A 14054-nucleotide genomic window follows, 5' to 3' on the forward strand; every position below is an offset into this window, starting at 1 on the left:
GTGCACGCTTCACGACAGGGGACAAAGCACTGAGGTTCATACGCTCACGCTATCGTCGCCGATGCGTACAGGTCTGAGCACGATAAGCAATTTGTTCTCCAGTCTGCAGCTTCATTCGATAACTTCACGCAATTTGTTCCGCATCCACAGAGCTTGCAACGAGGCACAGACGCACGCGATGCAGCCGAGAGCCTCACTCGAAATAGTGTGTGTGTGTGTGTGTGTGTGTGTGTGTGTGTGTGTGTGTGTGTGTGTGTGTGTGTGTGTGTGTGTGTGTGTGTGTGTGTGTGTGTGTGTGTGTGTGTGTGTGTGTGTGTGTGTGTGTGTGTGTGTGTGTGTGTGTGTGTGTGTGTGTGTGTGTGTGTGTGTGTGTGTGTGTGTGTGTGTGTGTGTGTGTGTGTGTGTGTGTGTGTGTGTGTGTGTGTGTGTGTGTGTGTGTGTGTGTGTGTGTGTGTGTGTGTGTGTGTGTGTGTGTGTGTGTGTGTGTGTGTGTGTGTGTGTGTGTGTGTGTGTGTGTGTGTGTGTGTGTGTGTGTGTGTGTGTGTGTGTGTGTGTGTGTGTGTGTGTGTGTGTGTGTGTGTGTGTGTGTGTGTGTGTGTGTGTGTGTGTGTGTGTGTGTGTGTGTGTGTGTGTGTGTGTGTGTGTGTGTGTGTGTGTGTGTGTGTGTGTGTGTGTGTGTGTGTGTGTGTGTGTGTGTGTGTGTGTGTGTGTGTGTGTGTGTGTGTGTGTGTGTGTGTGTGTGTGTGTGTGTGTGTGTGTGTGTGTGTGTGTGTGTGTGTGTGTGTGTGTGTGTGTGTGTGTGTGTGTGTGTGTGTGTGTGTGTGTGTGTGTGTGTGTGTGTGTGTGTGTGTGTGTGTGTGTGTGTGTGTGTGTGCGCGCGCGCGCGCGCGCGCGTGTGTGCGGGGGGGGGGGGGGGGGGGCAGAGGAGGCCTGCGCTTGCACTTCGCCTCCGTGACCAATGATCTTTTGGCTCTCAATGTTCGATTTCCGCTCTTTGGAAGTGGCGCCTCTAAATGGTCAGATTGCAAAGATGTACCACGGCACTTTATTTTTCGCAGGCGTTTAGAATCTGAAAGGATTTCGTGACTTTCATTTGAACTTTTCTCAGCAGCGCAGCCACCTTTCCGCGGATTGCTCCCGAAGAATAATCTATGCGTTTTTCCTAGTTCATTCCAGTTTAGTGTCCCTTTAAAACTCTCAACCAGCACCATGAGTGTACTTCTTTTCCCTGGCCGTGTCAGAGTGGCGCTGCTCCTTTCCGTGTTCGCACATGAGTACGGACTGGTCACAGGCTGCCCCAAATAATTATTTGGCCGTTTTCAATCCAGACCACGTCACCGCAGGACTGGGACAGCCAGGAGCCATGATTACTTGTGTTCTTAGTTTTCTGAGTGGCCATTGAGTGGCTAAGGCGCGTTAGTTTTCTTCTGGCGTCACATATTAAGTCAGTATAGTATCACATCAGGAAAGTGACGCGAAAAAAAAGCGGATGACATGTTGAGCGCATTGAAAAGGTCTACGCGCTCTAGGTCACAAAATGCGGCGCGCTTATTCAATTGTGTTGTGCTAGAATTTGCATAGGGCTTTCGTTTTCTCAACAAGCTATGTGGCCCAGGGGTCCGCACTCAGCATTATCATTTACTGCATGCCTGACTGACTCAGTGCTCTTCAGTCATGCTGCTAGAAATCGCAAACTACATCAGTGTTCACGGACAAGGACGTCTATTGATCCGCGCTAAATATCAAAAACGTAGTTTTATTGATCCGCTTAAAAAGGTCGAAAGAAAGCACTGGAGTCAAAAGGGTGTCTTAAAGAATATCGAACAAAAAACTCAGAAGCTTTAGAAATGGCGTACGAGTTGTGTGACAGGGCACAGGCGCGCATTTTGGCACCGATTCACCAAATAAATATCTGCCAAGCAGCGGCACGCACTTCCAGGCGAGCGCTGTGGCACAGGCGTGCTATTTGGGCCGAACCGCATACTACTTGATACTCTCGCAGGCACTTTGATCCGCCGCGCTTTTGAAAAACATCTCGAAAAAGTCCCGCAGCTTCCGGAGGAGCATGACACGCCTGTATCGGCAGTTGTACTTCGCCTTCGGGCAGGGATCATTGTGCAGGTCCGCATCGACGTCGTACGCGGCGATGCCGAAATCGACGTCGACGAATTTCGCCTTGGCGGCGCAGAGCTGCGGGAACCAAACAAAAAATACAACATGATCAGCTGTGCACACACTACACTCACTGCGCATTTTTTAATGAAGTTATTTTGCTAAGTCAGTCCGCTGCATGGCCCAAGGAAAGCGGCGATTTTCACGACCTCAAGGGGGACCTTAATTGATTAAATAAGCCGCTGTTACAGAGGACTGCTTCCAGGGTCAGCCTAGAGAAAATTTCTCTTGTTTCATTATGTCACAATAAACTCGCGCTTGCTTTTAGATCATGGCAAACCTCATGTAAACCAAACAATTGTTTTTCTCCAGAGTAGGAAAGAATGAACGACATGCAAGAAATAATTCAGTGCATGGTCTTCAAAAACGGTCGCCGTGAAAGCGGAGTGGTAGGCGGTTTATGGGCGCGTTTGAAGAAATATATAGCAGTGACATCGACGAAGAAGACTCTTATACAGCGCGTGAGTAACAAAAAAATATCAGGTAAGCAATACACAGCGGTTGTGAATCTGTCATGCGGCTGCGCAGAAAGCAAAGTACAAACGCATTAAAGTCATTGTTGCTTGAGTTTTGAGGGATATGAGGAATCGCTGCTTGACAATTCATGCGCCTTGCAACTCTTATTACTCATCTGCTACTTGAAATATCAGCTTAGATTTGTAATGGTGTGTACAGGTGGAAAAAAAGAAAAATAAGGTAGGCATCTTTCGCTGTTTTATCGGAGCGGTTAACTGCGTCCTGAGCTCTGAGTTTGTTCATTAGCAGTGCATTGGCGGCTTGCAGTGAATGTCGATACCACCGCGATGGTATTCTTTACGTCCGATTTTATTCGATTCTCGCGATCCACCCTTCGGTTTGACTGATCCTACTGACAGCGAAGGCATCGGCCAGTCGAAGTACGAAAATAACCTGAATGAAATGAATATCGATTGACAATAACATATGTTTCCCCTCACCTTTCTCTTCGAGGACACCGAAAAACTATAATAGCACACAACCAACCCGCAAAATGGCGGGAAATTACAGAGACATTCATGCACAGAACTGACGCCAGAAATGTGCCCGTTAACAAAGTCGGCTCAGAGAATTCTTAACAAACAGCGCCTTGTGTTTGCATAGACCCGTGTAGTTCGGACAAAATCATCTTCTCATAAATAGAGGCTGGGTTAGCTGCGCTGCCATGGTCCTGCAAGCGTTCCACTGCAGCACGCAAAGCTCCTAGCTCTTTCCATGCTTTATCTTAAACGCTGGCACAAAAAAACTTAAGAAATGACTTTTGCGCCTGTTCTCTCTGGTTAGTGCACAAAATACGCATGTAAAAGCCTTCCTGAGGTACATTTTTGCAGAAAATTCTCACACGACGCCTCGATGAGCCGGCGACCCACTCAGGCAAGGAACTAAACAGAATTCCTTCGGAAAGTGTGCTGCAACTGAGGCAGGTGTCACATTACATCTCGTTTAAGTTTAAAGAGAACCAAATGAGTTATTGTTCACTTCACTGTCTAAATAGCAGTTGGACATACAATAGATCTTCGTACGTTAGGTGACTGGGTCCTCACCATCCTGCGTACAGAAATTTCCAATGGCAACAAGGATGTCATTAAGGCGTCTCGTGCCATCGGAAGACTTATTATTCAGCACATAACAGCTGCGAAGTAGATAAACGTCATGCAAGTTTCCCCGCGGACAGCGAGTGTAGGTCCCCGCATCGTCGCCGCTACGCGGCCAAGTTTCCGGCTACCTCTGGCAAAGACGGGGCCACTTCAAGGAGGTTGCCGGAAACCCAGCTTCGTCATTCTGAACACTGCCACGATACGCGATGATAGGAGTGCATGCGACATAGAAGAGTACTACGACCGAAAAACAATCCGGTTGGGAGTAGCGTGTACCACGCCGTATCTCTGTCTCTTGGCCGCCTATGATTGTTTTATGTTAAATTGAGAGTGCCCAGAACCAGCTGGCACATCAGGATTTACCGTCACAAGAAGCCACACCTGTCAACGCAATGTCCTAAAGTTCTCCAGTTATGTTTTGATCATTTATTCACTACATCGGTTTTATGAATGTCATCTAATCTGCAGTCCGCATGGAGCTGACCGATAGAGCACAGCTTTCATGTTTTTCAGGCATGCAGCCCCATGCATCGCATCTCTGTCGAATGTTATCACAAGGACCAAAAGTGTCGTGTCACTCAAATCAGTTCAAGGTGTACTTATTATGTCCGTATTTATATCATATTCCACATATTCAATCTTTAACGTTGCCAACATTAAAACCATGCATGACGAAGCAGAAACGCAAAAGGACCAGAATGCCGTCTTAGTGGTCGAAAATTTCGCATATTTATTTTTTACCAAGCTCTGAATGTAACAGACCGACAAGTAGAAAAGAGCGCTCCGAAGGTACAACTGTAGCCGAACGCTGAGGTTGCGACCTGACGTTGAATTTAGAAAAGTTTAAATTTTAATGCTGTCTTGCCCATTTCTTGCTTCTGCTCTCTTTTGAGCGCACCTTGTAATACCGTGTCTTCTGTGTACTGGAACGAACTGTGCAGTATATTTTATCTAAAACAGCGGAACACAACACAAAATTCCAATGAAATTGTATTGCGAAATTTTCTGGCACTCGCAGTGTGCTTCTAGAGCCTGACATAATGTCAGGAGCTTGACATCGCGTAGCCTACTGGTTCTACGAGGCCTCAGTGCCACTAGCTACTATCTGTGCTTCTAACAATATGGACCTACCCAGGAATGCGCAAGCAGGTGGTGCGATCCTGGGGAGCGATCAGTCACCGTCAATGGCATTGCTACAGCCTCTTTGCGGACGTCTTGGTGACGAAAACGGTGACGAGTTTCATCCGACCTAAAAGCGGCCAACTTTCTTTCGCTCTCACTGTCCGGGTAATACGAATCAGCTAGCGTTCCCGGACTATGTACCCGGTGCCAACATGCACTGAAAAAAATGTTAGCCACAATTTAGGCTTGGGGAGAATATGTGGGAAGAGACGTGATCGCCGAAGACTGCGGTAACAGAAATATACAAGCTCGCCGATGCTGCTGTCGTACTTGAGCACGTCTATATTTTGAGTAAATAAAGTCATGGCGGTTGGCCGGGCCTAAGCACACAGTGGCTCAAATGCAGCGCTGACAATAAAATATATCTGTACGACCCTCATGGAGACAATTCAAATAATTATGTATTCGGAGACATCTTATAATCAGCAGGTTAAAAGCATGGCACACACAAAAAAAATGACATCAGAACAAATGCTAGGCTGGCGGATACCTATCTTTTAATTGCAGTTTGCCTTTTAATGTGCCTGAAAAAATACTCTAGATGACCAAACAGCCAAGAATAAACAAACGCAAAGAAATGGAGCACACGCTGCCAGGCACACACAATGAGCGCTGTTTGTAGGATGCGGGTAAGTCCATCTCTCAGCACGTTCACAGGTTCCTTTGTTATGCGTAGCTCGCAGACTGCACCACTCGAATTTTTAGCACCAGAGATTTTAAGAATGAAGAGGAAGAAATTGTTTGTGTTTCTTTGAAATGGGTAGCATTTACTTTGAATGCTCATAGTCACGAACTACAACAAATTTTTAAAAAGAAGGCACAAAATGACAGCGACGTTTTTGAAGCGCAACGCACCACTCAGCCGCCAAGGGTAACACAACACCTCCCTGCATTCTAGAATCAGTAAATGTCCTTCTTAGTGTTCCTAATCGGCACAATTCGGCGAGTTATTCAGCTGAAGATCTAACAACTTTTCTGTGTACATGCATTAAGACAGACCAGGGGAACACATGGAAATTCTAAGTTCCCTGCTCGTTTAGCAAGACAACGAAGTAGCACAAGGATTCCCTAAAGAGCAACTTCCAACAGGCATCCTGCATTTTTCCTGCTGACGCTGGCTAAACAGAAAGCTACCATCGGCGTCAACTTTTCTGGCTACATCCGGCGGGGTGGCTTAGGGGCTATGACTTTAGGTTGCTGAGCCTAAGTACGCGATATTGCATCCCAACAGCGGCAGTCATTTTATTGAGAGAGGCGGACTGCTAACAAACTCGTGTGCTGTGCGTTGTCATTGCATTTTAAACGACACCAGGAAGTCGAATTTAATCCGGGGCCCTCCACTAGAGCCTCTCTTACAGCCCACCTTCAGCTTTTGGAGGTTAAACTCTAAATTCCATACCATACTAGACCGTACCATACCATAAACCATGCTGTACCATTCCATACAGTACCATACCATGCTATACCCTGTGCCATAACATACGCAATATGATACCATACTACCATGCATCTTATTCCGTCTGCTGTGTGTACGGCCGAGATGTTCAACCTATGCTGCAAATTTTATCACACCATCGCCAAATGCAGAGCTATAGGCGATAGCCAAAACAGCCTAAGCGCTCCCGTCGCACTTGAAGGCAGTCGCTTCACACGCCGGTGGCGATGTGCCAAGCAACCTACCTTGCAGCAAGGGGGGATGCTGAGTGATAACCCTTTGCATTGACCTCGCAAAAGTTAGTGCTTCATGAAGAGCTGTAGTTCTTGGACTGTCTGAGTCATTCAGAACTGAGCAAATCACAATTGAGCTGAGTGATTCGCCGCAAATTACGCACAATGCACTGGCTGCCTTGATTTGCACGGGAATTGCGACGACGCCGAGGTGCCCATGGAAGCTCTGGCAGCAATGGAAATGTGTAATACCGCACTCCGACCCTTCAGCTGCTGCGTTTTGCGGATTCTGTGAAAAGTGGTACAATACAGTGTTGGGAACAATTTTCTTTCTCGAGACCTGAAATCAACTGAATAACATGCTTATTCATTTTAAGCCTCCTAGTATTTCCCCACAAAAGAAGAGCAAACTGCTTTGGAGGGGTATATTTGGGTGAAAAATAGAAGCCGATGCCGATGAGTGTTGCCTTGCTATCGTGTGTAACAGCTTTCACTGAAGACTGTAACTTGCGGAAATTGTAAACATGCTCTCGCCAAATCTTGGAAGAAAAGGAAACAAGTAGTTCGGGGCCCGTACGGGTGCCTTGATCACAAACGACGGTAGCCTAAGTACGGTTAAAATTGCGCAGTGACTGATCCTGAATTTGTGAAAAATTTGTGCGTGTTCTGTTAAGAGCATGCTTTGTGTTAGTATAAGAATGATTCTAAAAGAAACCACGATAAGTTTTTTCTGCAGCAGTTACGCATGCTTCGTCCCAATTAATGGTGTGTCCTCTGTATACGTTGCGTTGCGCCAAAAAATTAGCTGTAGAGCAGCCGTTCATGACGTCTTTCTGGTGTTCTTTAAGCCTTCGTCTGAGGTGTTCTGTTCGCCAATATAGGCAGCGTCACATCCTTGAGAGAATTTCTGAAATATTTCTGAAAGAATACGTTGTACACCAAGCCACGGCATCTTGAGACCAAGACTGTCGTTTACCTGTACCAGCTGTTGTTTAAACTTGCTGGCACGCACATAAGAAATGTGCATGTCATATCCTTTGAAAATGCGTGAAATTGTTCGCTCACCCCTGAAACGTACGAAATACTCGCTCCCTTGGTTTCTGCGTTTTTTTGTTCTTGGCCAGGTCTGGAAGCGTGAACGGACCACTGCCAGCTTTTCACTAACTGTTGATGGTATCCGTTAATAAGGTGGATTGTTGAGCTAGTTGGTTCATGATCTATAAAAAACAGCACCAGAGAGAAACGAAGACCAAGAAGTAAAACACACACGGCGACGACGATGCTGCTGCGTTGTTTCGCAGATATTTTTTTCTGGGCTGAAGCATATGGTGACCACGCGATTGAAGAGCCCTTTGGCGACCGACCACTTGTGTCCAACACTGAAAGTTCAGATACCTTCCAGTGTGCGTCAGTTTTTGATACACTCAGGTTTCAAAGTCAAGCATGGTGTTTTTGCTCTGTACGAGGACATGAAGAAAACAGAATTTTCCATTTGCTTTTCTTTTCTTCCACGATAAACTGTAGTGTTGGCTGAACTAAGCTTAGATGTCGTAGAAAAGGCTGCAGATATTCGCGATGTATAACACCGAAAGAGTCGTCCATGTAGCGCAGGAATAAATTCGGTGCCGGTTTTAAACGTGAAAACGGCTGCGCTCTCAATTGCTTCTAAAGCGAGGTTAGCGGAGACCACAAAAATAATGTCTCCATTGCTATGCCGAAGCGATGCCACTGAAAGGTTTCGTTGGAAACGAAGTACCTGTTGTCGAGAGAAAATCTGAAGAGGCAGCGTAGATGGTCCGCCTCGCCCGGAGTCCTTGAAGGCAATCTGGCGCCTGCGCAAAGAGTTTCCTTGCATCACTGGACTGCGAAGTCTGCAGGGACGCACGTGAACATCGATTTCATGTCAGATGAAGCCATGACGCCTCCCTTTTGAATCGATATTTGCTCCAGTTTTTTCACAAAGTGACAAGAGTGCTTAGTGTAGGTCGTCGTTTGTCCGGTTAGTGGGCAAACGACTTGGTGGATGACGGGAAAGTTGGTACCGTGGTGAACGCCTGGAGCCTACTATTGGTCGCAGGGGCACACCTGAATTACGCACTTTAGGAATTCCGTACACCACGGGAGCCGAACCGTTGTGGCCAAGGAGCTTGTTGTACAGTTGATTTATTTCAGGATGTAGGTACTTGAGCATTTCGGTTAACAGCTTCTGCAGTTCGGATTCAATTTTCTTTGTTGGATCGCTGTTGAGTTTGGTAAAGGTGTCAGCATATTCAACAATCGGAGTATTATTCGCGATGTAGTCGGATCGGCCCAAAATGACGGTGTCATAGTCTTTGCTAGCGAGAAGGATTGCGATTTCGTTCTTTTTCCGCAACCGTTAGATGGCTTGCTTTTCTCGAGTCTATAGTGAACCTGTCTTCGTCTGTGACAATTTTTCGAGTTCTCCAACGGCATACGAACGTGCCTCGTCTCGTCGACTGTGCTCAACATGCCCAGCTACTTGTTCAATGACACAGACTATTCTTGCAGGGTTAGGGGCAGCAGCAACGTTGAAGTTCAGTCCACAACTGAGCAGGGGATGCTCAGCAGAATCCAGCTTGTGCGAGAAAAAATTGTGGATGCTAGGTTTCCCAACGAGTAGGGACGTCGCTCTGAGGAGCAATGACAACTTGAGCAAGCATCTTCTCTCTTGTCCTGACGGCGACGCTGTTGGCGTCCAGCACAGCTTCTTGAAAGGTGTCGGTCAGGTCCCGCCGGAGTGAACGTAGCGCGAAGAATACAACAGCTTAATCATGGCTTTCATTTCAGGAATTCGTGCTTGAAGGAGGAGTTTTTCGGCTTTGGCAGTGTGTCCCCAGTTCGCTCACTTTTGCGTGCGCTCCCAGACACCCTTAGAGCGTGTGGGGGTAGCGGTCTCGGTCACAAAGGAGATGCCCTCGACTCAGCGTGGAAAGCTCATCCGGAGACCAGCTACCAAGTGACAAGGGGGTTGGTCATTTGGTGGCCAGTTTTCGCCGGTCGCAAGCCAGAGAATGGGTCGGAGCCAAAGGGTCACAAAACAAAACAAAGTTTATACAGTAAAGAGACAATACAGAGTATTTCACAATCACTCTTACGAGCAGATACGAAGTGATTTACAAATACAATGCAACTCGTGCAAAGTAACATTAGAGAGAGACACAATTCAATAAAAACTTTGCACCTAAAGTGCACTAGGACACAGAGAGACAAAAAACAAAACATAATTTGTTCACCGGGCACTGCGACATTCCGACGACCTGAGGAGCACGACGGCGCCGATCAGCAGACTGGCGCACGTTGCCTCGCTGGTCCGTGGCTGGGCGAGTGGTGTTCCCCTGGGTGGTGTTCCCTCAGAAGCTTAAACGGCGGGTCGGGCTAACCGACAGCGGTTGAAGCCCCTCAATTGTAGGCCGAGACCGCGTCTGTCGGTTCTTCGCGCCAAGGCAGGCGCGCACATACACGCAATATCAACTGTACAAGCTCCTCCTTCTCGCGCCGGGCGCGTGACCCCGTTGGTCGAGCGCGGAAACCGCCTTCCAGAAAAATCTAGGTAATTCTCGCCACGCGGAGTCATCGGAGCAAGAGCGAAAGAGAGAGGGTATCACTTTAGTGCGGTCAAGGTCATGCCCTCTCTGTCGACTATGAGTAAAAACTACTCAGACATTCTAGAGAGATCGACGCCGCGCGTGGCTATGTTTACTTTGGCGCCGCGCCTGCAAGCTGAGTGGAAAGTTACCCCCCCCCCCCCCCCCAGGGGTTCGTTCCCCGCTGTTTTTTTTTGTTTTATTTTACAGCTTACGCGCAGCGCCGTTTTTTTCTAATATGCGCCGAATTTTGTGACGCTGAATTTGTAAGCAATGTATTTCTAAGGCAATGCAATGTAGGCAATATGAAGCTGTCGCACTAGCGACGCTGAAAACAATAGACCAAATGAGGGTTTGTGTGGCAGCTTAAACTCCTGTCAAGATACAACAACAGCTACGAAGTGTCACTGTTTGTGAATGCTGCAGCGAAAATCTACCACTTACCAATCATCGAGAAACTGTCACCCGGCTTTTCGAACACTTCCTAGAGCAGCGCACGGAGACAATCTAGCCTATTTCTACGATGTCCGTGCGCAGAAGGATTTCACACGCAGCCGTTGATGATACGGTGCTATACTTAACGCAGATAAAGAAAGAAAAATTAAATTTCTCTGCCCGCACCATAAAGTAACGAGGCTTGGACAAATTGTAAAGTAGAAGAATGTGGCCGGAAACAGTAATTTTGAAGTAAAAAATACGAACACCGCCTAATACGTGAAAGTTGGATGTTAGTAATCGTGCTCACCTTTGCCTTGAGAGCTTCCTCTGTGTCAAATGTCAGTACACGATTGCCGCTGACAAATAGGCTGGACTTGTGGGTTTGGTCGAAACGAAAATTCCCAGTGACGCTTGAAGTGCAAAGCTTGAAGTAAAGAAAAAAACAATGATTTCACGTCCTTTAACACGCAAAGGGCAATGAGGCGCAGATGTAGAGCGTCTCGTTTGTAGTCGTGGTCTACAGAGAACATTGAAATAATATGACACGGCAATTTTCGGCAGTGAAATTCGCACTAATATAACTAATATACTCCCGGCGAAATTTAAGCCATGGTTATGAGCAGAATACTCCCAGAACTTAATAAACGAAGGCAACAGCGGATCATACGGCCAATGCAGATGGTATTCACTTCTCAGCGTTTTCACAATTTATCCGCCTGCGTGAGAGCACCTGCCAGTTTGGACGTTAGCGCTGTTGAGTGAGTTAAGCCCATACGCCCTGTGCACCGCCTAGCGCTGTCTTTCGAAAGTATTGTCGGCTCAGCCATTGCGGCCTTCCATTTGTTGCTACAAGGATTGCCGTCGTTCGCGGCTACGATTTTTATTTTTTTTCCACCCTCGGCGATTTTCCACCCCCAGTAGCGTACAACAGGAAACGAACGCCCTTAGATGAAGTGAGCATGCTAATGACCATGCAGTCATTCGGAAGCACACTACCTATATACGCGTCAGGTGCTCCCCGCAAACTAAGGGAGTAAGTGGTAGCGCTTTAACGTAGTTAAACCGAGTAAACGTGCGAAAGCATATGTTTAGCCTGGCTGGCTCATGATTTTGCTTTGCTGCGTCGGCGGCACGTCTGGGGACGATATTAGTTCGATAGTAGTATTCAATGCGACGACGTGGAATGCACAGCGCGAGAGTGTGTTGCAGTTTAACACGAGTCGTGATCGGCTTGGGCGGTAGCATTGTGTTCGCGTCCACAGGCCAGCGAAGCAGATCTGTTCGCGCCTCCATGGGTAGGTAGCCCACTCGCGGAAGTAATTTATTTATTTTTTGATACACCTATGGTGTAGAGTTGTATGGAGCTGCGGTTGCTGCGTTGCCGTCGCTATGCTCTTAGCACGAACCGACCTACGTCGAAAGATCTTGGTCGGCGTTTAGCCATCGGATTGGTGCTGTCGCGCCAATAGTCAGCTACGACTTCACTACGTTTGCTTCAGCGACTGACTTCTCAAGGCAACAGTTGAATTCGCCAGCACCGGCGCTAGCACTTGTTAAGAACACTTCAGTGACAGGTAAAAATGACTGGGCTCGACCGTTTTAGTGATGATAGTGGCATAGTGAAGTTGCAAGTACGGGTAGCGGTTGCAGTGGTACAGTTCGTACTGCAGCCTGCAGACCGATAGCACGAATGAAGTGAAAATAGAGGTGAGAATTCTCGCATATCCGCTGCATCAATCCAAATGATCGCCCTTAATTTTTTTTCCCACACATCCTCCTGTCTGCATTGCATGTGCCTTTCATGTGCGCATCACATCGCACCACGAGCCGATCAAACTATATTGCAGTGCGCCATAGCGTCGCGCTGGGGCTGCTCCCTTATATGCCGATTCGCAAGTGCAATTACCCACGCTTTCTTGTGAAATGCGCAATGCTGAGAAATCACGACAAGGTCAGCTGCTCCGGCAGACAGAATGTATTCGTGCTGGTGGCACATTGCGCAGCATATAGAGCATATATGGGGTAATGGGTCTGCTTGGCGTTCGTCATAGTTTATCCAGGATAAGGCGAAATTGGTTTAATAGACGACCCAGAAACATTCATCGGAAAAAGAACAAGCGTCGCAAATCCCTATTATCGTGTGCTTGTACCACCGTGTTCTATACGTTCCAGACTCATATTTTACTTTGGACTACACACCAATGAGAAGTGCCTCAAAGAGGGCCACAAACATATGCAGCACTGCGCTACATAAACCAAGCCACAGCTGCGAGGGGCTGTAACCAACCACTATCCTTATCGAGGTAAGGCAGCGAACGAATGACGATTAATGATGACATGGCTACAGCTGAAAACACTGCATGATAAAAACCAGAACATGGAACACACAACGTCGTTTTAAGCCTAAATGTGAGGAAATTGCGTGTTTCCAGTTGTGCTGCCCACTAAGCTAAGAGCAAGCAAACCTCTGCCTCCGGGGCACATTATGAGAGAGTGAATGCACAGCTATGAATATATTGTTGCTGGACACGTATGTGTCAGAGCGCAGAGGCACCTATCAGCCGAGCTATCAAGCTCACATTTACAAAGCACAGTGACTATTCCCCGATGCGCGGGCAAAGAAGTAGAACTCAGAGGAGTCAGTAAGTAACACCACGCTTAGAATATGCTATGCTATGGCTATCACTCACAGCGCATCACAGACAAGCGCTTGAGCGAGCTGTCTGTATTTGTTGTGCTCGGTTGCGTTACATTGAAAAGTAAACAGCTATAACTCACCGAGGAAGGGTCAGCGTCTCTAGTTTGGTTAAGATCATTGCAACGTTTGAACAAGTCCAAGTTTGAGGAGCCCCCGCTTGCTGGCGTGAACCAGCGGCCTTTTAAAGTAACAGACACAGCAGTATGAAAGAACGCATGCGCTGGGACCGGGCACTGCGACGTCGGCGACACGTATTGTCGGAACTTCTTAGCCTCCCGCATGAAGGTTAACGCTTCCACCTGCATGTGCGAGAAAAACCAGCACAGGACCGGTTACTACGTTCCAGGAACACTCAAGGGAAACACTGAGACCGACTACGTATTAAAATTACTACATCAGGTCTGCGGATATTCTTACTGAGAAGGGAGCTTGTGTTAGCTGCAAAAATGAACGAAATGTAAATACACGCAACCACGCCCCTTGGGAATTCCGGTAACAATGTTTAGTCGCCAACCAACGTAATATATAGGAGTGCCGCGAGTTGTTTTTAAGACTAGGAATGCGTGCCAGTGTTCGCTTCGTGTACCGTCCACAGCGCCTGAGTGAAGCTGCCAAGGAACAAGTGACACCATTGTGTATACGAGCTTCTTAAAGAGCACTTTATCCAGCGCAGGAAGG

At 47.4% G+C, this 14054-nt stretch overlaps 1 protein-coding gene across 1 annotated transcript; it reads right to left on the bottom strand.

The window, feature by feature from the left end:
* Window positions 1-1865: 1865 nt before the first annotated feature.
* LOC144129548 (uncharacterized) lies at window positions 1866-13657 on the bottom strand. Its single transcript, XM_077663695.1, has 3 exons — window positions 13457-13657; window positions 10986-11102; window positions 1866-2190 (listed from the first exon to the last, which is right to left on the bottom strand). The coding sequence occupies exons 1-3, from the start codon at window positions 13655-13657 to the stop codon at window positions 1984-1986; spliced, it is 525 nt and encodes a 174-aa protein (XP_077519821.1). The 3' UTR covers window positions 1866-1983.
* Between the last annotated feature and the right edge of the window lie 397 nt (window positions 13658-14054).

The sequence above is a fragment of the Amblyomma americanum genome, chromosome 4, assembly GCF_052857255.1.
Source record: "Amblyomma americanum isolate KBUSLIRL-KWMA chromosome 4, ASM5285725v1, whole genome shotgun sequence".
Taxonomy (NCBI): Eukaryota; Metazoa; Arthropoda; class Arachnida; order Ixodida; family Ixodidae; genus Amblyomma; species Amblyomma americanum.